At 46.5% G+C, this 25,575-nt stretch overlaps 1 protein-coding gene across 1 annotated transcript; it reads right to left on the bottom strand.

Annotated features, from left to right (window-relative positions):
• Window positions 1-2,776: 2,776 nt before the first annotated feature.
• LOC117058426 lies at window positions 2,777-21,848 on the bottom strand. The gene is made up of 14 exons (XM_033169593.1): window positions 21,823-21,848; window positions 20,189-20,634; window positions 19,049-19,279; window positions 18,124-18,192; window positions 16,893-17,120; window positions 16,382-16,471; window positions 15,597-15,686; window positions 13,924-14,268; window positions 12,511-12,621; window positions 10,475-10,708; window positions 9,827-9,871; window positions 9,271-9,363; window positions 6,768-7,454; window positions 2,777-6,013 (listed from the first exon to the last, which is right to left on the bottom strand). Exons 2-14 carry the CDS (start codon window positions 20,532-20,534, stop codon window positions 3,990-3,992), a joined length of 4,593 nt encoding a protein of 1,530 aa, XP_033025484.1. The 5' UTR covers window positions 20,535-20,634; window positions 21,823-21,848; the 3' UTR covers window positions 2,777-3,989.
• Window positions 21,849-25,575: the final 3,727 nt, after the last annotated feature.

The raw sequence follows: 25,575 nt of genomic DNA, 5'->3' as shown, positions 1-25,575 counted from the left end.
GACAATCTTACTCGGCTACAAGTGATCGCCAAATAAGAAACCCTCAGTGAGTGAGGAGCTTCCCTTGCACACTAAGACAGGCTCCAACGGATTGAGGAGAGTAATAGTGGGTCCAATGGCCAAGAAGGTGGTTACTTCACATGCAGAAGGAAATGATAGGCAGATGGGGCTCACTAACCTGGGAAGGTAGCTCATCCAGAAGGAAAACTGATCCTAAACCCCTGCTGCCTTGCAGCTATACTCATTCATGAAAAAGGCTTCCAGAGTAAATCCTGAGGAAAAATCTGTACCTGCTACCTTGCAGGACATCTTTGGGTGAAGAAAGGGCTAAGGAGTAAACCCTACACAAATCTGGAGTGAAGTCCCTAAAATGATTGGATGGGGCCTTGCATGCCTCCTTCAGTCAACTCCTGCAGCCAAGCTGCTGCCAAATGCATTGCTCTGCTTTCCTTTGGACCAAATCAGTGAAGTCGAGGGGTGTGTCTTGTGGTCTGGGCATCCCAGGACCTCCATACACAGCAGCAAAAAAACATAATGCAAGCAGCAGTTACAAGTTACTGGTCTCTGTAGCCACAGCAGGAGCTGCCATTCTCCAGCAGTTTGACTTCATCCCCAGCAGCACACTCCATTGTCCCTTGAGACAAGACAGTGGCCAACAATTGGCAACTACTGTGTTTTTTGCTCCATAAGACGCACAGATATTTCCCCTTAATTTTTAGGAGGGGAAAAGGTGCATCTTATGGAGCGAAAAATACAGTACTTGGTTTCTTTGTGTCGATTATGGTACTTTTCCTTTTATAGACTGCTCCATTTCATTTATATATTTTTATTTTGTTCATAGCTACTGCTGAGTCTGAATACTTCCACCATTTCTTTATAGTGATTGTAATTAAGCTTTCCAATTTATTTTACTCCTGGTCTGTTCCTGGTTCTTTCTGGTTAGCATTAGGTCAATGGAGTAAGCTTCATAGACCTAAAAGCTACAGCCTATTTTCAGAGCGTAGATGAAATTTTTGGCCCTAATGATGGGAGTGTGCTAGTATTAATATTGCATTAAATTTGTGATCACAAGGGGGAGGGGGTAATAAGCTAAAGTGATCCTCATAATTTTATGCATAGTTTTATCTAGAGCGAGTTCAAGTCTTCCTAAATATTTCCTGTATATGCACATCTTAACCCACCAATCTTTTATGAGGCAGTTTCTCAAGGTTTACTAAGCAGTAAACCTTGCCCCAAGGATGCGGGTGGCCCTGTGGGTTAAACCACAGAGCCTAGGGCTTGCTGATCAGAAGGTCGGCGGTTGGAATCCCTGCAATGGGGTGAGCTCCAGTTGCTTGGTCCCAGCTCCTGCCCACCTAGCAGTTCGAAAGCACGCCAAAGTGCAAGTAGATAAATAGGTACCACTTCAGCGGGAAGGTAAACGGTGTTTCCGTGCGCTGCTCTGGTTTGCCAGAAGCGGCTTTGTCATGTTGGCCACAATCTTTTATTGTGTAATAATAATAATAATAATAATTTATTATTTATACCCCGCCCATCTGGCCGGGTCTCCCCAGCCACTCTGGGCGGCCTCCAACAAATACCAAAATACCATACAGAGTCACAAATTAAAAACTTCCCTAAACAGGGCTGCCTTTAGGTGTTTTCTGAATGTCAGGTAGTTGTTTATTCCCTTGACTTCTGACGGGAGGGCGTTCCACAGGGCGGGCGCCACTACCGAGAAGGCCCTCTGCCTGGTTCCCTGTAGTTTTGCTTCTCGCAGTGAGGGAACCGCCAGAAGGCCCTCGACGCTGGATCTCAGTGTCCGGGCTGAATGATGGGGGTGGAGACGCTCCTTCAGGTATACAGGACCGAGGCCGTTTAGGGCTTTAAAGGTCAACACCAACACTTTGAATTGTGCTCGGAAACGTACTGGGAGCCAATGCAGATCTCTCAGGACCGGTGTTATGTGGTCCCGGCGGCCACTCCCAGTCACCAGTCTAGCTGCCGCATTCTGGATTAGTTGCAGTTTCCGGGTCACCTTCAAAGGTAGCCCCACGTAGAGCGCATTGCAGTAGTCCAAGCGGGAGATAACCAGAGCATGCACCACTCTGACAAGACAGTCTGCGGGCAGGTAGGGTCTCAGCCTGCGTACCAGATGGAGCTGGTAGACAGCCGCCCTGGACACAGAATTAACCTGCGCTTCCATGGACAGCTGTGAGTCCAAAATGACTCCCAGGCTGCGCACCTGGTCCTTCAGGGGCACAGTTACCCCATTCAGGACCAGGGAGTCCCCCACACCCGCCCGCCTCCTGTCCCCCAAAAACAGTACTTCTGTCTTGTCAGGATTCAACCTCAATCTGTTAGCCGCCATCCATCCTCCAACAGCCTCCAGGCACTCACACAGGACCTTCACCGCCTTCACTGGTTCTGATTTAAAAGAGAGGTAGAGCTGGGTGTCATCTGCATATTGATGAACACCCAACCCAAACCCCCTGATGATCTCTCCCAGTGGCTTCATATAGATATTAAAAAGCATGGGGGAGAGGACAGAACCCTGAGGCACCCCACAAGTGAGAGCCCAGGGGTCTGAACACTCATCCCCCACCACCACTGTATGCCAGCTCCCTCAGCCAGTAACGGGAGATGAGCGCTGCAACCCCAGAGTCAGACACGACTGGATCTAATGGTTTACCTTTACCTTTACCTAAACCTTGCCTCAGAAGGGGGTCACTTAATAACCAGAACAGCCCTTGTGGCAGTTAACAAATAAATAGCAGTATCTCTTATACCTAATGAAGACATTGCTTTCAAAGTTGTTTATTTAAAGTACCACTTGATTCTCTGCAATAATTCACACTTTTATTCTTTCCCATCTACATTCCAAGATATTCTTTATTTACGGTTGATACAAGTATTTCAAATTACTTCAGTTATTAAAATATGCATCAGTGCTACATTCACTACCACCACTTCTTCCAGTGATTAGAACAGTTGATTGATGCTGCGATCTCTTTGTTTCCTGTAATAGGGTTTGAAGGCAACCTAGTAGACATGCCTTTCAGCCAGGCTGTATATTGAAGACAGCATTTCATATCCTAAAAATCTAAAATGGCGGGTTTGTTTTTTAAAAGAGAAGTGTGTAGTCCATACTGCTGTAAAAATAATATTGGAAATGTGCAGGCAATGGCAGATAAAATCTCAGAAGCCTAAAGGGAGCTGACTAGGGTTTCAAGGGACTCTGAAAGTACTCTGCTTCTTGTCCTTCCCCATCAACTGAGAAATTATGCAGTATAAGCGACTCTGTGCTGTTTGCTTCACCTGCATAATGTATAGTCACGGAATTGAAATTCAGAGCACATTATTAAAAAAAACTTTTCTTATTTGATTTTTACCTTGCCTTTCCTCCAAGCTCAGGGCAGCACAGATATTCCCATTTTTAAAAAAATCCTCACCACACTGTGAGGAGGAAGGACTGGCCCAAGAGATTGCAACAACCTACATAGCTGAATGGCAATTTGAACCTCGGTCTTTGTGGTTTAGTGGTAATTTGAACCTAGTCTGAAACTTTGAATATTGCATTATGTTGGCCCAGAAAGGAATACACACTGGCCTATCTATAAGACATTGTTTGTAAAAGAAGCCTGTGTCAGCCTATCATCATTTTGGGGTTCAAGGCCACTCTGTCCCCATAGGCTCTTCCTGCACTCCCATTTTATGCTTGAGGCACAGGATGCAGATAGGAAAAGCTGTGCCACAGAATGGCATTTCAGGAACTGAAATTGCAATTCCCTGGGAAGAGATTGCCAACATCCAGGCACAAGCCAGGATTCCCTACACCTGGCATTTACTAGGTAGGCCAACAGGGCACAAGAGACTTTTGCTTGCAGGTTCTGAATGCACTCAGCCCACCTGGTATGCCATTCCTACCCTCCACCCTCAGGGAGGGGAGGGGGGAGAAAAACACCTCTGGGTGCGAATGATTTCACAGAACACCTCCTTAACGCTTGCTATTACAGGAGAATACATTTATCAGAGCTTTTGGGAGGAGGACTGCTTGGGGGAGTAGATGAATAAGGCGTTGGTTTTCCTAGCAAAGAGGCACGAGGACTGCCCTGCTTCTGCTCAGCTTCTTTGGAAACCGTGGGCAGATTTTGGCTAGGAGAACCATAATCCATGTTGGCATGAAAAGTGTAGGAGGGCTGCAGGGATGGGGTGCTGGTTTCTCGAGGGGAAGGTGGTGATTTCGCCGACTGTGGGCTTGCAGTGGTCACGGAGGAGCTCACATTAGCATGCTGGTGCTGGTGCATGAGGGCCTGAAGCTTAGAAGCATCCGAATTTCTGTTCGTTCCAGGTGAAGTATGTGACAAGGGCTGCCAGGATAGGGTGGTCATGGTTTCCAGAGGGGAAGAGGATGGGTGTGCTGATCTTGTGCTTGAGGTCACACTAACATATTGCTGCTGGCTGATGAGGGCCCAAGATTCAGAGCACAGGGCATCAGAATTACCGTTGATCCAAGAAGAGGTCCCCGACGGCTGCAGAGGTGGTGTGGTGGTGGTGGTGGTGGTTTCGAGAGGGGAAGGTGGTGAGCTTGCAGGTCCTGTGCTTGAGGAGCTTATGGCATAGTTCTTGCTAACAATTCTTTGCTGGTGCACCAAGGGCCATGAGTCAGAAGGCAGAGCGTCAGAATTACTGCTGGGACTAACAGCGGCATAAGATCCAGAGGACTGCTTGGTTGCGTTGGTAGAAGCAGACTGCGTACTGAGTGGCTGTATGCTTGAGGTTACAGGAGAGTCCACACCATCGTACCTCCCCCTATGTGTGGACGTTGGAGACTTAGAAGGTACTTTCTCTGAAGGTGCAGCCACAAGATTTTTATCTGCCACAGGGACAGAACTGTGCTGCAGACCATCTAGCCATGTATGGTGGTGGCACTCTGACTGGTGGATAGTCCAAGATTTGGGTGAGTGGAGTCTGGCTGCATTTTGAGAAGGTAAGGAAGTAGGAAATGTCCCTGCAGGAGCCAAACTATGGGGGAGTCCTGCAGTTCCGGGTGGTACCTGCTCCTGAAAAAAGGAATCTTGTCCTGAAACTGCAGAAGCATAGGAACTCTGCTGCTGAATTTGGGTGGGAGGCTGAGTCTGTCTGACTGGAGGCCCAGGTTGGGCAGGCAGCGTCTGTGGTGCAGTCTTCTGAAACTGGATCCCAGAGGGTTTTACAGAAACTGGTAGGAATGGTGCTGGGTAGAGAGGAGGCATCTCTGGAATAAATGTGACAGGCGGGTATACAACTGGCTGAGCCCATGCTCCAGGACCGGTAGAGACAGGCTGAAAGATGGAGGGAGGTGGTGTATCATTGTTAAAAAACCAATGGTTAGCCAGATGTGCAGGCCTGGAGCCAATGCTGTCAGATTTTGAATTCTCATCCCTTCTGGTGGCTTGGGAATCCACTGGGTAAACTACAGGAGAGTTGGGAGTGTCTATTAGCTTGAGTGTCATCTCTCCCACAGGAGCTACTGGTTTGGGAGTCCCAGGTAAAGTACTAATTTCCTTGTTGGCTGGTGGTCCAAGACATTCAGCAGGCTGGAGGAGAGAGAGATGAGGCTGAGGCTGAGGCAAAAGTGTAGGCTTGCGAAGTGCAGTCTTTAGAGAAAACTTGGGAACAGCCAAAGGCTTGTTTTTAGGTGGAGAGTTGCCAGGAGTCACTGCAGAGTCTTGCACTTTGGACAAATCAGGATGGCCTGAAATGTCTCTCGAATTGGCCGTGGCCCTCTTGTGCTCGTGCTCTTGCAAAGGAGATACTGTTTTTTGTATCTCCTGGTGATGGCCCTTGGGTAGAATGCAGGACTCCTTATCACCTTGCTTTACGAGGGGGTCTGAAGCACGGAGGAAAGTGGAGTGGGGCTGTGGTACCCCTGGAGCCTTGGGAAGAAGGACAGGCTTGGGACTTGCTACAGGTTCAGCTGCTGCCATCGTTTGGGGCAGTGAGTGACAAGGAGCCACTGCAGCATTTTCCACTTCAGATGGGACAGGCTGATCTGAAACAACAACAACACTTACTGTTAAGAGAGAAGGATCACAACTGCAGTTAGAAACAGGAGGGGGGAAACAGAAAGGTCAGGTGGTTCCTTCTTGAAGCCTCATATGAAAAGAATGGAGTAAGCTTGGGAATCTAGATGCTGTTATTAGCAGGGGAACGGTTTGTTCATTTTCAAACTAGATAGCTCTTTCTCTTTGGTGATCACTCCTAGCCAAGCAAGATTGTCTTCCATGAATATGGTCTTAACGGTGTGTCAGTAAGTGACTGTGGCGACCAATTCACTCACGGGATCATCACCTTGTCATGGTGAGTGGGCTTGCACGTTCCCATGATCCTTGTGAGCAATGCCATCGGGAGTCGTACTCCCAGTAGGGTCACCCAACGCGGTCAAAGGGGAGGAGCTACACAAAGAATGATCCAAGAAGTCTTTGGTGGCAGAACAGGCGGAAGATAACAAGCAGTATGTTACAATGGCTGTGAATGCGGATGAAGGCTGCAGCAGATAATAAGAATCTGCCAGTCATCATGATACTCATGCCATCGGAATAGAGCCTTACTGTGAAGACAGGGCATTGATCAGCATGCACTGATCTCCAAATTCACACATAGAATTCTTCCGAGAACCCATCCAAAACCCACTCCCCTTCCCCCCAAAAGTCTCATGGCGAGTGGCAAAAATTAGATCTATATTGCAAACAACATGAAAATCATAATAAACAGAGCAAAAGACGCTGCAAATGAAAAGCACTTACTGGATTTGACAGGTGACACTTTAGCAGACACAGGTAGTAGCAATGTTTGGACCCCACAGCCCTCCAGGCGAACAATATCAGGCATCTCCAGCAGGCACTGTTTGGCAGAGGAAGCATTGCCAAGCGGCAGGTGCTGCTGATAGGCAGCGCTGTAGGCAGCACGGAACTGGAAGAGCGACATGCCCTCGGGGTGCATGGCCAGGATGTGGGCCACCCGCTGTTTCAGTTCCTCCAGGTCCTTAGAAGGCTGCGAGTTCATCAAGTTGGATTCTCTTGGCGGCTGGTTATCCCGTGAGTGTACCTCTTTGGCTAGTGGTGATGGCCCACCAGACTGCCATGCACTGGGCTGGTGTGGAAGAATGCTGGAGGGAGGTGGCTGATGTGGAAGAATGCCGGAGGGAGGTGGCTGGTGTGGAAGAATGCCGGAGGGAGGTGGCTGGTGTGGAAGAATGCCGGAGGGAGGCTGGAAGGAATTCTTGGCCTTGCCTGACAAAGCACCACGAGGTTCCTGGGAGGATGGAAAAAATGGAAAAGTGGCAGGTGGGACATGCATGCTGCTGTTGTTGTTGAGCCAGTTCTGCACTCCTGGGGACACAAAAGCAGCTGGAACAGGCGGGCTCCAATTCTGTGATTTATTTCCAGAGGAATTGCAGACGTTGAACGAAGGCTTAAAGATGCCACCAAAGTCTAAGAAAAAAGAGAAGAAGGCCATTACTGCTGGGTCAGTCGACAGAGGATGTTTATTTGTTAAAAAATATTTGTAATTCATGTCTCTGCCAAAAGCACCCCAAGGTAATGCTACATATATGGTTTTAAAGACACCCTGCTGGTATCAGCAACAACACCAATCAGAACACAAGGCGCAAGAGCAGACAACTGCTGTGACATGGGATCAAAAAGTCAATAAAGAAAGGTAAACTTCTGAAGGGGAGAAAGTTCCACAGCTTTGATGCTGCTCCAAAGAAGGTTGTCAGTACCAACAATGCTTCATAGGATGGGAGCACACAAAGCAGAGCCTTTGCGGGTAAGTTCACAAGAGAGTTGGCAGCCCTGAAGGGATTTGGTGCTTTCCAGATGTTGTGGATTACAATTCCAGTCGTATCCAGCCAGTTTTGCCAGTGGCCAGGGATGATGGGAGCTGTCGCTCAAAACATATGGATGGCACCACATTGGGTACTCCTGAATTTTGTGTTTTTATATTGTAACCCACCCTGCGATCCTTGGATGAAGGGCAGTATAGAAATTTAATAATAATTCCCAGCATCTTCAGGAAGCCTGGAAAAATACTCCTGCCTGAAATCCTGGAGAACTGATGGATCGGTAGACAATACTGAACCAGGTGGTCCAAATGATCGGGTCTTGGTAGAGGACAGCTTCCAATGTTTCTATGTAACCTTGCCAAAAAATTCATTGACGTAAATAAATTTGACCAAACCTTTGAACTGTGTGCATCTTAGTGCTCCTGACTGTATTAACTATCTATTTCCCAGTTTTCCCCTAGGTCTTCTGTCATCTCTCTCTGTTATTTGCCTATGGGATCTCCATGTTCCGAGGTCAGCTAAGACTCTGAGGAGGACAGTTTGACCACAAAGGAATCCATGAGCAATAACTCCAAATGGAGAGAACAAACAAAAATTATTTGTTCTGTGGCAACCTTTTAATGAGTTACCAGCTACAACAGCACCCTGCCCTGTGCCCTGATTAATGCCAATAAATTACAAAACCCTTTCAATACCCAAATGGGAGCTGCAGCCATCCTTAAAAGAATGTAAGATTAAATTGCATAGAGACGGTGACATTCATTTAGGTTTTACTCAAAGCTGACCCACTGAAATTAATGGATGTAACTTAGTCGTGGTCATTAATTTCCATGGGTCCATCCTGAATAAAACTTGCCTGAATACCACTCTGAGATAGTATCCCATTGATCTCCTTGCACTGACTGGATCCAATTATAAGTTATGTTGTATCCTGCCTAGATTTTCTTACTGTGCATGGTCAAATTAATGATTCTGGAATAATGTGAATTATGGTGACCTTTGGTCGTTAAGGAACCATTCTTTAAGCCAGGCACCCCAAACTCAGCCCTCCAGATGTTTTGGAACCACAACTCCCATCATCCCTAGCTAACACGACCAGTGGTCAGGGATGATGGGAATTGTAGTCCCAAAACATCTGGAGGGCCGAATTTGGGGGTGCCTGCTTTAAGCATTATGGAATGATGCTAGTGCTATGTCTAAGGATGACCAAGACTTACTAGGAAGTGGCAACTGTGCCATCTTTTGAAGACCTCATAACGGTCAACAAATGCCCTAGCAAGCAAGATGGATTTCCAGGTTACTTACCATCTACAGAAAATAAATCATCTCTGTAAACCATCTTAGGAAGTTAGCTCAATCTGTCTATCAGTACAAACTGTGCTCTCTGTGACTTAAACTATTGTTCTCCTGCATCACCATCCCTGCATGGGTGAGAACAGAAAGGAGTCACCTTGGAGATTTACCTGGTGCACAGTTTGCTTGCTGGACCACTTTTGCTGGATGCAAGAGAGGCACAGGGGCCAGAAGCAGAGGAGGGGCAGTCTTAACACCAGGACCTAAACAAGAATAGAGAAACAGAAATAGTCATATTAACCAGGAGGGATGCTTACATGATCCAAGCAGTAATATTTCTCTTTCTCTAATGAAGCAGAGGCTGGATGGCCACATTATCAGGAATACCGTAGTTGATTTCCTGCACTGACAAGGGTTTGGTTTCCTTCCAACCCAAAAGATTCCATGACCAGGGCTCAGCAGAGGGTTGTGCGTCTGAAGTCAACTACAGGCCACAACCGGTTTACACCTGTCCAATACGTATGCGACCGCACACGCGTGCATTGGACGAAACCCCAGAAGTTACCCAAAAACGACCCAAAAAGAAAAAGCTCCGGGTATGAAGAGAAACACAGAACAGAACAGATAGGTAAGAGGTTGTTCCATGAACTAGCCATGACTGGGAGGCATGCAGAAAGTATGCTGAATTAGACAGTAGCATTGCAGACTTTTCTGACTTCAACTTACATTTTGCCGTTTTCTTTTTCTGCTTCCTTTTCTTTTTGCTTTTTCCTAAGTTGAAGAAAGGGAAGTGGGGGGAGAGCCAGTGTTGATTCTGGAGCCTCTAACAACCTGAGGTTAGGCTTACTCATTCCTGATTTCAGAAAGACAGGACTCTCCCAATGCAACTGAGAGACCAACTGAGAGCTAATGATTATTGGAGGTTATTTCACCAAACAGATGACCGAAGCTGACAAATTAAATCAACTCTATGAATAGATGAGCAAAAGTAAGTTGCTGGTGGTGATAATGACTGAAGCGGATATTGGAATAATATATCTGCTTATGGAATAATATATCATTTGGCAATTTGTTGGTTTTTTAAAACTAAACTCCATGGCTACAATGGTATATAATTCTTGTGACTTACTTTTCAGTCATTTGAATTGCATTGTTAAGTCCCACTACATTCAGTAAGTCCCAGGAAAGCATGCAACTTTAGAACAAAGGAGCAATGAATCTCATCTCCTGTTTGGTTTTGGCTCAGGAAAGAATTCAGATTTGGTGACTACAAGACCAGGAACCAAAATGCAATCTAGCTTTGCTGGCTATCCCAGACAACATGGGAGTGGAATGTTGCAGTCAATCCTTCCCCCACCCCCCTCCAAAATTCACCTGATCCAATCGAAACAACGCATTTAAGTCTGCCCTCTCGGTATCTGATGTTTAAATTAGGCATTTGACGCTCCAAAAACTCCAGTGTGTCCTTGTGGCCTTGGGCGATGCTGAACTTCTCCAGGTCAATTTTTTTCTTGGCCAGCAGGAGCTCCTGAATTTTCTCAACCCTCAGACCTTCACTGTACGTGCTTATGAGATTTGTGAGTAATGCCAAGACATCTGTCAGCGAAGCTAGAGGAGAGAAAAAGCATATTAGCATGAAGACTAGGGTGAGGTAGGCAGCAGCAAGCAAAGATGGGGCAAAGGAGAAGCAACTGGGAAGAAATATGTGCTGCCGCTCCTTGCTACAGCCAAGCTTGCTGTTTTGTTTCAGTTTAGTTCTTGGGATTCTTGGCATATTGGTTATATTTTACAAAATGTCACAAACCACTTCGAGAAATCTAATCCTGTTAAATGAACCTCAGGGGAAAAAAATCTGTGCACAAAGTCAAATATTAACACAATGTTTTCTTTAAAATGTCAATACACTTTGGGAGTGTTACCAAACAGGAAAAGGCCAAGATTCTTCTACAACTGAAGGACTAGGCCATCATCAGACCTGTGCCACTGATTTCAGGGAGGAGGAAAGGCTAAGGAGTAAACCCTACACAAATCTGGAGTCGTTAAAATGGTTGGATGGCATCTTTTATGCTTCATTCTGGCAACTCCTGCAGCCAAGCTGGTGTCAAATGTTTTGCTCTGCTTTCCTATGGACCATATCAGCAAGGCCAAGGGGGTGGGGGGGGTCTTGTCATCTGGGTATCCCAGGACCTCCATACACACTGCCCAGGCTGGAGGTGCACTCCATTGCCTCTCGAGACAGATGGATGCCAACAACTCTAAGAATGGCTAAATCTCCCAAGGATCTCAAGGATCCCTTGCCGTTTTCAACATTACAGCAACCCTGTGAGGTCACATTTAAGGCTGAGAAATTGACCAAGGTCACACAGTGAGTTTCATGACTGGGTGGGGAAATGAACCTTGGACTCCCCAATCCTAATCTGATGTTTTGACTACAGTGGTAAACTTGGTTCTCGAACCTGATCCATTTCGGGAGTCTGTCTGACTCCCGAAACCGTTAAAAAACCAAGGTGCAGCTTCCGATTGGCTGCAGAAGCTTCCTGCACTCAAATGGAAGCTGCATCGGACGTTCGGCTTCCGAAAAACGTTCGCAAACCGGAACACTTACTACCAGGTTTGCAGCGTTCGGCAACCAATTTGTTTGGCAACTAAGCTGTCCAGGAGCCAAGGTTTGACTGTACTCTACTTCACCAGTAAATCAAGCCAGAACACTGTGTACCACGATTCTATAAAGCATCAGGAATCTTACAACAAAAAACGCAAAAGGTTTCTAGCCTTTACGGTTGCAAGAGTAAGCAGAAAGCGTGCTATTTCTGAATAAACATGCCTGGGACTGTACTCACAATGCGGTCCTGCACAAACACCCATGTGCATAGACACAGAAGGAAGTCGTGGGCTGTAGAGAGATTCTTCACCCAATGCCAAGGAATACAAATCAATGGTGAATGTGATACAAATACTCTAGCTGGCCTATACACTCCCACTCCCTCTATCAGGCCTCTGTGCTGGTTCTGCACATGGACCCAGAATCCTCCACTTAAATGCAATCTTAAAAAGGTAAAAGGACCCCTGACCGTTAAGTCGAGTCACAGACGACTCTGGGGTTGTGGCGCTCTTCTCGCTTCACTGGCCAAGGAAGCCGGCATTTGTCCGCAGACAGCTTCCAGGTCATGTGGCCAGCATGACTAAGCCGCTTCTGGCAAACCAGAGCAGCCCATGGAAATGCCGTTTACCTTCCTGCCAGAGCGGTACCTTTTTATCTACTTGCACTTTTGACGTGCTTTCAAACTGCTAGGTTGGCAGGAGCTGGGACCAAGCAACGGGAGCTCACCCCATCGCGGGGATTTAGATCGGCAAGCCCTAGGCTCTGTGGTTTAGACCACAGCACCACCCATGTCCGAATGCAATCTTACCAGGCTTCTTTTTGAGCACATTTTGGTTCACGGGTTTTGATTTCCCAGCAGGCCGTTGCTCGTTTAAGGGGACAGAAGCACAGGACCGGGGCACAGTGGAAGTGCAGGAAGCTGGAAGAGAGAAGGAAGCAGGGGAAATGTGAGAAAGCATGGGAGTTAACACACAGGATCTAGGGATTTGCATAACTGCAGCTGTACCGGGAATATAAACATAGCCGTTACATTATGCCTCAGTACCCAAGCTCTCACTAAATCTCATTTCCTTTTCCCCCCTTTTAAAAAAAGAACTATTTGATAGAAATATGCCAGAGTGGTCCTATGCCCTGTCTCCTTCTGCACCTGGATCGAGGGTGTTGGACGTGGGAGACCTGGGTTCAAATCAGCTACGAAACCCACTGGTGACCTTGAACCGGTCACAATCTCTCAGCCTAACCTACCTCACAGGGTTGTTGTGATGATACAAGTGGGAAGGAAGAGAACCGTGACACCTTAAGCTCCCTGGAGGAAAGGTGGGACATAAAGTTAGTAAGATATATAGTGGGATATAAAGCGAGTACTGTATATACTCGTGTATATGCCAACTTTCTCAGCACATTTTTAATGCTGAAAAAGCCCCCCTCGGCTTATAACTCGGGTGAGGATGGGAGCTGGGCTGAATTGGCTGAGCGCATTTCCAGCAGCCCATCGTCGAAGCAAGCTGTTTGCTGCTGCCACCTCTCTGCCAAGAGCGGCTCCTGTGCCTGCCCTTGCAAGCAGCAGAGGCTGTTGTCAGCGGAGGAGGAAGAACAAGCATCCACCAACCTCTGCCTCTTAGCAGCGCCTAAGCAGGGAGGGGGACGGGAGGGGCTGCATTTCCCACCCTGGGCTTATACTCGAGTCAATAAGTTCCCCCAGTTTTTGTGGTAAGATTAGGTGCCTAATCGGGTCGGCTTATACTATAGTATCTACGGTAAATTATTCAGTTTGGCCAAAAAACAAAGAAACCCTTGGGATCAGTATAACAGCAATTTATATAAAAGTTATGAGCATGACTACAATATACTTCAGTACTTAAGCTCCCAAGAACTAGGCTTGCCATGTCTTGAAGAGCAAAAAAGAGGACAGCCCAAGCCGGGGAAATAAGTGTGTCTTTCCCTGCTCGGGCTGGCAGCAGCTGTGGCATGCAGAGCAGGAGTGCCCAAGCCACACAAGCCCAAAAATAAAATAAAAATACCCCCCCCCCAAAAAAAACTATACATTTCCTTGGAAATGTAAAAATCCCCACCGATAGGCATGTTGGCTCCCCCAAAAAGGACATGTTCAGGATTTCCCGGACGTATGGCAACCATACCACAAACTTTAAAATGTCTATGGTTTGGTGTGTTTTTTTAAAGGAACGTGTTATTAGACCTCACCATCACAGAGACATCTCACCTGGCTTTGTTTCCGTTAAGTCTTGAGACAGGGTGTTTGATCCTTTGGAAGATGGAGATTTATCCAAAGAGGGACCAGCACCAAATGAGACAGGGGGGAGGCCAAGACTACCGGAGAGAAGTTGAACCACACAGTTGTGGGGCCACTTGCCATTTGTGAAAGAGTAACGAAGGCCTGGCACATCCAGGAGGAAAGACGTTACGTCTTCATACCCCAAATCTTGGCTGAAAGTCTCTAAGTTGAACCCATGCTTCTTCTCTAGGTTTCCCTTCAGTGTCTTTATATTCAGACCAGCGGGATGGTTCCCAAGAACATCGAGGATTGGCACCAAGGCAGCAGCCAGGTCTGAAAAGGAAGGATGTACTATTTCAACCTGGTGAAAGTCATGTCAATGCTACTTATCTCCACACTGGAGAATTGGGTCACAGGCTGCAAGAAACTTAGGCTGCAGGACACTTTCTTAACACATCGCCAGGGTGAGATTTGCTTAGGCTGCCAATTGTCATCCTACACTAGTTCTCTATAGCTACTATATAGCTGTACTTGGTATAGAGCAGGGGTCCCCAAACTAAGGCCCGGGGGCCGGATGCGGCCCAATCGCCTTCTAAATGTGACCGACGGACGGTCCTGGAATCAGCGTGTTTTTACATGAGTAGAATGTGTTATTTTATTTAAAATTCACCTCTGGGTTATTTGTGGGGCATAGGAATTCGTTCATATTTTTTTTCAAAATATAGTCCGGCACCCTACAAGGTCTGAGGGACAGTGGACTGGCCCCCTGCTGAAAAAGTTTGCTGACCCCTGGTGTAGAGAATGGAGAATGCAGTCCCCCTTCTCATCAAGTGGATAGAAGTGGGAGACTCCTCTCAGTTGCCCCAACAGAAATCGTATGCATAGTAGCCACATAATCTTCACCTCTGGCAATTGGAAAAAACAACAGTCCTCCTATTCTATGCTACCTGCTCTGCAGTGTCAGTGCTTTTGAGGATCTCTGGCTGATACTTGGGCTTTTCAGGGGTTGAGGTGGAATGGACTGGGCAACTTTTTCTCCCTAACTGAAGCCTAGTTAGGTAGCCTGGGTGGGAAAGGCACTGTAGACCCATCAGAGTGTGGAGTTCCCCACTGCTGAAAGTGCTTCATCTGTTGCCTCAGGTTTTCAAAAATGGTCCAGAGTCACATCTTTGAGAGGTAATTTGATTGAAAGCTACAATGGGCTAGAAAAGGCGGAGCCCTAGAGACACACCTGAAATGGGAGACTTGTTACATCATGGAGGTTTTTACACCCCAGGCAGGTATATCTGTATGTCTCCTCTGACGGGAAAAACTCCCAAGTGCTTGACTATTGGCGCCAAGTCTTCCCCCAACAGGGTGGCCATTTTGAGACGCCGTATTTCTGGTTGCAAATTGGTTGCTGCAATTTCTGGAATTCCCTCTGGAAACTGGGAGTTGCATGAAGAAAAGCAAAGTACCTATCCACATATAGATTGCTTAAGATCTACATTAAACAGACATGGGATTGAAGTAGTGGGGATTAAGATTAAGCACAGGTGGGGTGGTGGTTGGGGTTGAGTGGAGTCACAATTCAAAATGCAGAGGACAAGCCACCCATGTACCACATTCCAGATGCTACCTGCATTACCAAAGAAACCTCAGGGTTCAAAACAAAAACTTACCAGACTTCTTTCCCATCAGCGTCTGGGGAACAGAATTTGAGCTGCAGGCAGAGAAACCAGCATCAAGAGAGGGAACAGGGCTAGGGGAACCTACCAGAGGAGAAAACAAAGGTATTGCTGAGGTGGGTCTCGAAGAAGTGCTTGAAGGAAAGAATATGGACCCGACAGATTTAAACATGGCAGAAGGCCATGGGACAGAGTGAGGGTGAAAGTGGTCACACGTAGGCCTGTAGTTTAGCTCCCCTTGATAAACCATGAGCAGTAAGCCACTGTACAAACCTTAGCTGAATTGAGAGACTGAAAAGGAAGTCCCTGACCAGCATTTGGCAGAAAGGGCCACCTCAACAACAAATCTTATCTCATTGAAAAGGTGGGATACTCCTGTCAGGTCAAGGTGTGCTGCAACCTTGTGTACTGTTCCCCAACCACCTCCCGGGGGTGATCTAGACTACTTTGCAGGTGAGGCATTTTTTCTGTTACGTCTTCTTGAGGTCTGCATATACTAAAGCGATCCACGGCACACTATCTAGCATACCGCTTTTGGAAAATCTTCAAGCAAAGATTTGAAGTGTCTGTGTATGGGGGGGGGGGGGAGAGAGTCTCCTCCCTGCATAGGTCAGCTGCATGCCCCCGCCCCCCATTCAAACCTACTCCTTTCAAACTAACTGCTTTTGAAGGGCACCACAGTCTATCTTTGGCCCCATATGGGGCTTTAGTACCCACAGAGCAATTAATGGACCAAGTGCAGATACAGTTCTGCATCCAGAATTCCTAGGCAGCCTTACCAGATTTATTTCTCATTAGCCCATCAGTTGTGGTATGTGAGCTGCATACAGAAAAATCCGAGTCCAAGGAAGGAGCTGTGCTAGAGGGACCTGGGACATGATATAAAGAGACAGGTTATGAAACATACCTTCTGTGTTCAGAGTAACAAGACATAAGCCAATCACGTGTCACGGCCTGCACACTTTCTGCAGGCTTTACAAGTAGTTCTTTGCTTATCGAAAGAGAAATCCAGCTTGCACATCACCAGCGAGCCCAGGTTAAAAGATGGGAATTGCAGAAAGAAAAAGAAGCCAAAATACCAGGCAGACTGGAGAGCCCCATGTGACAAAACCTACCTCATTGCTGCTACTTCTGATGACTATCTTACTGAGCTCAGCCTTGCCCTTGTACTCTCCCTGAAGCCAATTCATACGCCCTTGCTCATGCCAACAGTAAGGCTGGCACTCTAAAACAATCACAGAATTGGGTGTGTTGAACTCACAAGTGGTAACATTTCAATCTTTGCCTTACGCGATTCGAGCTGGACGACGCAATTCCGGGTCCTATTGCTGTTTCTGAGAACCAGACCAGGAATATCCTGCAGGCAGGACACCGTGTCATTGTAGCCCAGATCACGGCGGAACATCTCCAGGTCAAATCCACAATTCTCTAGCAGGGCCTTTTTCAGGTTCTTCACCTTCAGACCCATAGTATGGCATCCAAGGACTTCCCGGATTGGCACCAAGGCAGCTGACAGATCTGAAATGAAAGCAGTGGTTTCACTTCTCGTGTCTGTAGTACCCTGCACGATGACGGCACCCTCAGGATTCTGTGCGTGTGGGAAGCAGGAAGGCTTGGCTAGAAAGAAACCTATAATGGATACCCCATGAAACACAAATGAGTTCAGGAAGTTGCATTTAGCAAGGAGTTTGACGGAACTACTGCAGAAGCTCAACATCAAAAAAACTAAGATCATGGCCACTGGTCCCATCACCTCCTGGCAAATAGAAGGGGAAGAAATGGAGGCAGTGAGAGATTTCACTTTCTTGGGTTCCATGATCACTGCAGATGGTGACAGCAGTCACGAAATTAGAAGACGCCTGCTTCTTGGGAGAAAAGCAATCACAAACCTAGACAGCATCTTAAAAAGCAAAGACATCACCTTGCCGACAAAGGTCCGTATAGTTAAAGCTATGGTTTTCCCAGTAGTAATGTACGGAAGTGAGAGCTGGACCATCAAGAAGGCTGATCGCCGAAGAATTGATGCTTTTGAATTATGGTGCTGGAGGAGACTCTTGAGAGTCCCATGGACTGCAAGAAGATCAAACCTATCCATTCTCAAAGAAATCAGCCCTGAGTGCTCACTAGAAGGACAGATCCTGAAGCTGAGGCTCCAGTACTTTGGCCACCTCATGAGAAGAGAAGACTCCCTAGAAAAGACCCTGATGTTGGGAAAGATGGAGGGCACAAGGAGAAGGGGACGACAGAGGATGAGATGGTTGGACAGTGTTCTCGAAGCTACTAACATGAGTTTGGCCAAACTGCGAGAGGCAGTGAAGGATAGGCGTGCCTGGCGTGCTCTGGTCCATGGGGTCACGAAGAGTCGGACACGACTGAACGACTGAACAACAACAACTGCAGAATCAGAGACTGGAGCCATGGTCTAGGAACCACAGGACATACAATCCAGTCTCCTGCTGAGTGTAAGTCATTTGTCGCTTAGACACACAGCAACATTACTCAGAGCAGTTCACCGTTTTACCTGGTGTCTGGCTTGCTGGTTCTTCCACAAGGTTCTCAGTACTGACAGAAGAAGAAGGTGCAAGGGGATCTATAGGAGAAAAATCAAATCAGTCAGGAATCAGTTTCAGAATCAGTTTCTCAGCATCTGCGTAATAACTGGAAATGGGGAAGCAAATTTTGAGCCACAAGTTTGTTCTCAATGGAGAAAAAGAGTACTCAACATAATGCTGAGAGCACTCTTTTAATCATTACTACATGACATGATGAACGGTCAAGGCCTAGTATTCAGCATCTCAGTTCTAAAGGCTACAGCTTCCTTACTGAACTTCTGTTGGATCCAGTGTTAGGAAATGGGATAGGAAAGCTAGGAGCCAAAAGGCTTCTGGGGCCTGGGTTGTGGGCGACCGAAACAGAATGTCTAGTCACCACGGGGGGGGGGGGGGGGGGTTGGCAACACTTTTTATTTCTTAATTTGATAAGCATGAATTAATACGCAATTCACATAAGTGACACGCTGTTAATATCACATTTTTAGCAGAAATTGTTAATACTGTACATTTGCTGTTTACAATACTGGTACCATACTTTAGTTTTCAAAACAGTCTACTCTTTATCGTTAACATATTGTCTCTTTAACATATACTTCCAAGGCTTTAAAGCACATATATTTTAATAAGCCTTGAATGTCAGCCAGGCACAAAAAAAATGTTGATCGACTTTTGGAGCTGCTCGCAAATGGAGAATCTTTAGGTGCAAGATGTGCCTGGTGCCCTGCTAATGTCGAACCTGGCTGGATCTTACATGAAGTGGGCAGTCAAAACTTTCAACTGCGCCCCCCCCCCAAGTTGCTTTTTTAACATAATTATGATCGAGAAGATCAGAAACAACCCCTTCTCTCCCCACCCAAAAAAAAAAAAAATCAAATTCAGCTTCTTGCCTTGTACCTTCAATAAGCTGAACCACGCAGTTGAGTCTGTTCTGTTGGTATGTGATGTTCAAATTCGGCATTCGCTGTTCCAAAAATTCCAGTGTGTCTGCGTAGCCTCGACAAACGCTGAGCTTCTCTAGATCAATACCATTGCTAGCAAGGCACAATTTCTGTAGTTTCTTAATCCTCAAACCCGAGTGGTACCTCTTGAGAACGCTGAAGAGCGACCCCAAGACTCCTGCCAGAGCTGCCGAACAATGCAGATCGCAAATCAAAATTCCTTCAGACAGTGATATGATGCAGAGCAACCCAGATCTCAACTCAGTTATTTTTAGAAAGACATCTGTAAGAACCCGGAATGCTCAGCCTTAAAATGAGCTAAGCATTATAACCATTCCTCCCTCTGGCTCCAGTCTACTCCATGTCTCCCCTCCCATTCACTTACCTGTCTGCTGCTGCTACACCCTTCCACACCCATTCACATATAATCCCCCAAACTCCATTACCTCACAAAAGTGTTGCCGCACTAGCAAAAAGGCTAGACGGAAAGCTTCTCCTCCGCCCCCTCTATGCCACCTCCCTGATGCTTGGAACGCTGCTATGACAGTACCTGAGCTCAGGAACCTTATCCTGAAAACTAAGAACAGATTGCCCACATCCTTATATGAGTCTCAGCATTAAGACTGCTCAGCACCACCTTGAAAGCTTCCTGGACATTGCCGATTCTCATCCAGCAACGTTGTACAGTATTTGGTTGTCTGAATCTATCTTTCGTGGAAGATTTTGCAGGACAGCCCAAGTTTGGATGATACTGATAGATAGATATTCTTTATTCGGCTATAAGCCCACAAAGGGATGATACTGAGCTTCCCGTGTTCCTCCATGGATGAGTTTTAGCGCAGATGTGAGTCCTGGGGCCAACCAGGATTGTATTTACTTACTAACTCAGAAAGACAGCTAATATTTATATTGGAGAATTAAATTTGGCTGCCAGTCTCCAGCAATGCAGAGTTGGATTTTTCTGTTTTGTTTGGTGCTGGTTTTAATGTGCATGCTATTTATTGCTGTAAGCTGCTCTGAGTTACTTTTTTATTGTTAAAGAAGTGACTAATAAGCTTAATAAATAAAGGTTTTAATACATAAGGTATACATTTACCCGTTTCTCCTCCAGGGTCTTCTTCATCTGTTGACCTCGAAGCTGGCCCTTCAGAGATGTCCACCCCATTCTCATTTCCTTCATCCCAGCCGCCAAGAGGGAATCCATTCACTAGCTTTACGACTGGGACCTGGGAGTCACCTTCTTCCACAACCACCAAGTCCTTCATATCAGCCAGAAACTGCTTGAGCGAGCTGTACCCGTGACGAGTGATTTGAAGCTGGTAGCCATGCAGCCGGTGAAAGGCCCCAGCGAAGTCCCCAAAACTGAGCCCCATGGGGTTCCTGGTCAGTAGGTCCAGCACATTGAGCTTCAGGGCAATGGGGTCCCCCTCTTCCAAGGCCATGAGCCCCGAAGTCAGGCGGAAACATCAAAGAAAAAATGGTACCAGGTGATTCACTTCCTTGGAGATCCTCCCTGCCTTACGTCATTTGTTTTCTGTGGCTCTGAAACAGAGTTACGACACCATCAGTGCGCGTCATCTGCATGATGGAAAACACTACAGAAACACTACAGCTTGAGCATTTCCTGAAGAGCTTTAGGCCAGACTGGCTTTTGGTGGAATTATTTTAATATAAAAGAGGTTAGCACACGCTTTGTAGTAAAATGGGGGGGGGGGGGAGGCTAGCCCAGGTCTACACCACAGCCATAAACACCACAGATAAACACCACAGCCATTCTTCCTGCCTGCAATGCATGTTCAGACAGCATGGAAAAGCTCGTCCATTACCTGAGGGATAGCTCAGTTGGTAGAGCATGAGACTCTTTAATCTCAGGGTTGTGGGTTCAAGCCCCACATTGGGTGAAAGATTACTCCATTGCAGGGGGTTGGACTAGATGATCATCATGGTCCTTTCCAAGTCTATGTGGGGAGGGACTCCAGTCAGGGTCCCTCTCTGTACGTTGGAGCTCTTTTCCACATGCAACAGCCCTACTGGCTGTTATTTACTCTGAGCTTCAAGGGGGAAGTCAACGGGGCAGCCTTAAATCGCAGCCCTACCCCTGTCTAAATCCCATTTAATTAAATAAGACCTTCCTCCAAGTGAGGTTAGGGTTGCAGCTTTAGCCTAGATCCAGCCAACTTTGGTTACTGAATGGAGTAGGAAAAACATTATTTTTACCGGTACTTTGTTGCTCATGTCAGGAGGGATCTCTCAGCAGTGTAAGCAGCTTCTGCCAGAATCTGGGGCTAAACTTATCAGCCCCAGCACAGATTAACCACCCAGCCTACCCTTCGTTTACTCAAGATAAAAAGCCTCTCCCAAGTCGGTCGTGGTAACTTCCTAGTAAACACTGCGAACGGTCCTATATATGCGATGTTTTCTTGGGGCTGAGACTGAATTCGCGCACCCATCGAACCGAAGGGGGGCTCGATTCCGAGTACGCACTACCGCAGATCGCTTCGGATTTCGTTTTTAAATTTTAGTTTTAATCACAGGGTAACGGGGAAGACGGAGCCGAGCTCAGCTATAACGCGCTGATCGCAACCCTGCAACAAACTGCTGACTCAGAGAGGGCGTGGAGCGGGGGGGGGAGGGAGAGAGAGAGAAAAGCCCACGTGAGTTAAAATGCAACAACAGCCCTCTCCCACTCGCCAGAAACAGAACATTTATTCAGAGTTTTTAAGTCCTCACCTAGATCGGGTTCTTCCTCCTGCAGCTGAATTGGGGGGGGGGGGGGGAATGAAGCAGAAACAGGAAGCGTTCTGCAACTCCGCAGGAAACAATAAGAGCCGGGCTGCTTTAGTTTCTATTTCGCTTCGTCACATGATCGCGCCTCTTGCAGCATGGGATTTGAGTCAGAGCATCCTCCTCCCTAGTTTGGGAGGGTAGGAAAGATGCCTTGGGAGCGCGGCGTCTCCCTTTCCTATCACCCGGGGTCTCGTTTCTTTTTTATAGTAGAAGCCTAGACATTGTCTACTCAGAAGTCAGAACCACTGGGTTTTTACTCCGAGGTAAAGTAAGTTTCAGCCCCAGTTGCTTTTGGGGGGGAGAAGGGGGGGTGCAAGTGATTTGAGCACATGATGTGATGTGGGAACTGAATGCGGCTGCAGATGTGGGTTGAACACACTTTCAGCTCGCATGACAACCTTATTGTAGGCTCGAGGTGAGGACTTAAAAGTTAAAGCATGCAAACGCCATCAAACATCCCCTCGCACGTGGGCTGCTCTTCAGATCTTGAGCAAGCTTAGAAGCCTCCCCTTGGCTGCACACGCCCCGTTCATTTAAAAAAGCACATGACTTCCTCCAAAGGATTATGGGAACTGTAGTTTACCCCTCACAGAGCTACAATTCCCAGGGTTCTCGGGGGGGGGGGGAGTCATCTGCTTTAAATGTGTGGTGGGTATGTTTAGCAGAACATGGGTAGAAACCACCACCCTCCCTCTGTTCTAAATATGCAACAGTTTTAAGGATATCAGAAGTTGCATTTGCATGCACAACCCCCCTCCCCTCTTCCTTTAAGTCAGGATTTCCCAAACTTGGGTCTCCTGCTGTTGTTGTTTTCTTGGATTACAGTTCCCATCATTCCTGACCACTGGTCCTGCTAGTTAGGGATGGTGAGAATTGTAGTACAAAAAAAACCACAACCAGCTGGAGACTTAAATTTGGGAAGCACTGCTGTAGATAAAGTATCTGATAGTAGTTTCATAATTCCCACGTTTCTCCACCACCACATCTTTTCGCATCCAAGCTCCACTAATTCTAAGCCTAGCTCTGGCTTCAGATTCAGGATGCTCACCTCTTTAAAATGGCTGATCTTTAGGGCTCCTCCGTGACAAGTATTTCATAGTGCAAGAAATGTCAGTTCTATTTCCGCCACGCCAGGGCACACAGAGGACAGCAGTTCCTTATGTGCTCAGACCAGAGGTGCCACAAAGGCAACTGACTTGTTGGGATTTTCTCTGCAGATCAGGATTTCATCTTCTGGCTGGTGAATGGCATAGGGAGATACGCTGAACTTTGGGTTTTGCTTTCCATTCTTCAGATCCCAATAATGAAACTTATCCAGGCCAGTGACGATCAAGGAAACACCTGAGTGCCTCTTGGCTAATCTAACCTACTCATTCTAAAGGTAAAGGTAAAGGGACCCCTGACTGTTAAGTCCAGTCACGGACAACTCTGGGGTTGCAGCGCTTATCTCGGCTTATTGGCCGAGGGAGCCAGCGTACAGCTTCTGGGTCATGTGGCCAGCATGACTAAGCCGCTTCTGACGAACCAGAGCAATTTACGGAAACACCGTTTACCTTCCTGCCAGAGCGGTACCTATTTATCTAGTTGCACTTTGACGTGCTTTTGAACTGCTGGGTTGGCAGGAGCAGGGACTGAGCAATGGGAGCTCACCCTGTCGCGGGGATTCGAACCACCGACCTTCTGATCGACAAGCCCTAGGCTCTGTGGTTTAACCCTCAGAGCCACTCTACCCTTCCCTTTAAGCTGGAGCAGGTAGACCGGGAGAATCAAAACTCCAAGTCCCTTTTGGGTGCCACCATTTTATTTGGACCTGAGCTGAAAATTCTAAAAAAACACAATTTCCTGACAAATTTTTGAATTTCTTTTCTGAGATCTTCAAAAACTCACAAAGAATTTCAAAGAATGTTTAGCAAAACAGCATCACCAATGTTACCAGTTATGTGATTTTTGAGTGCAATTATGGATCCAGTTTTAATACTGGTCCTGAAAGACCTAGATTGGCTCCCAGTACGTTTCCAAGCACAATTCAAAGCGTTGGTGCTGACCTTTAAAGCCCTAAATGGCCTCGGCCTAGTATACCTGAAGGAGTGTCTCCACTCCCATCATTCAGCCCAGACACTGAGGTCCAGCACCGAGGGCCTTCTGCCGGTTCCCTCACTGTGAGATGAGGTTACAAGGAACCAGTCAGAGGGCCTTCTCTGTGGTGGCGCCTGCCCTGTGGAATGCCCTCCCATCAGATGTCAAGGAAATAAACAATTATCTGACTTTTTGAAGACATCTGAAGGCAGCCCTGTTCAGGGAAGTTTTTAATGTGTGATGTTTTATTCTGTTTTTAATCTGTTGGCAGCTGCCCAGAGTGGCTGGGGATACCCAGCCAAATGGACGGGGTATAAATAAATGATGGTGATGATGACGATTACTGTTTAATTATAAAATTAATATTTTTGAAGGAAGTAATGGACTTTACTCCTACTTCTTCCAGTGTTCCTCTCTTAGGCAGTTGGTTCCAAAAGTCTGTTTAAAAACGCCACCTATAATATTTGGCAAAATAGACTCCCAATTTGCCGTGCCCAGGAAGTGTGGAAAATATTAGGAGGCCCTCTAAATTGGGTGGAATTAGTTTTTTCTGCTCCTGTGGCTTGTAAGAGCAGCTGACTGAAACACATTATCTTACTTAGCAAGTAACTTTTTATTTGGCATGGAGATAAGTGACGAGGAAAGCTTCACCAGCCAATTTCCTTGATATGAAATGGCTGCTAAGAGTGCAGAAGCAACCACACACCCCACCCCTGGTAGCCCACATTTATTTCTTAAGAAAATTGTGGATTGGGAAGAAATTGCTACTGTGAATAAATGAGACTGAAATAACTGCATTTTCATCAGTTAGCCACTGGATGGCAGCAGAGAGAGTTGTATGGAAATAAAATCTGCTTTTGCATAGGAGGGGGTTTATACTGTATTGCCACATCTGTTGAAACTGATTTTAAAATGTTTAGCAATTGTTACTCCTAAGATAGGAGGGCCTTTTGAAACAGAAAATCAGAAACAAGCTTATATAAATAAAGAGTCTTGGGTACCATAAAGACTAACAATTTTCTTTAGCCTTATTTATTTTATTGATTTATTTATAGAAATATTTATATACCACTGTGTCCTAAAAATAATGACAATGAAACACCAAAAGCGCACACTGAAAATCTCAGTGTATGTGAAATAAGCACAGTGACTATTTATAACACAATCATCCTGGCATTGCTAAGTTAATGAATAACAGTTGGGCATATAAATTTAACTGTTGTTGAATTTATAAAGATCAAAAGTAGCACACACCAAATTCTGCATCTCCAAGAGGACTTTGATAGGATTGCCAACTTTTCATCCAGCTTCTTATATAGCGTGCCTTTAACAGCAACTTGATATGGAGGAATAATGACCGTAATCACCTGCCAATTGATACAACTCAAACCACTGTTAGAAGATAGCTGAAAATTTTATAACCCTCGGTTTTGACTTAGTGGTAAACCTGTGGTCCTCCAGATTGCAGAGTTGGAAGGGACCCCAAGGGTCATCTAGCCCAGCCCCCTGCAGTGCAGGAATCCTGCTCACAGCCATACTTGGGTGGGCTCGAACCACCAACCTTCTGGTTAACAGCCAGATGCACTGATCCATGGCACCACAGATGTTGCTGAACTCCAG

This window comes from Lacerta agilis, chromosome 14, assembly GCF_009819535.1.
Source record: "Lacerta agilis isolate rLacAgi1 chromosome 14, rLacAgi1.pri, whole genome shotgun sequence".
Lineage (NCBI taxonomy): Eukaryota > Metazoa > Chordata > Lepidosauria > Squamata > Lacertidae > Lacerta > Lacerta agilis.
Note: the sequence above shows the minus strand (reverse complement) of the source record. Positions and strands in the feature narration are given on the sequence as shown.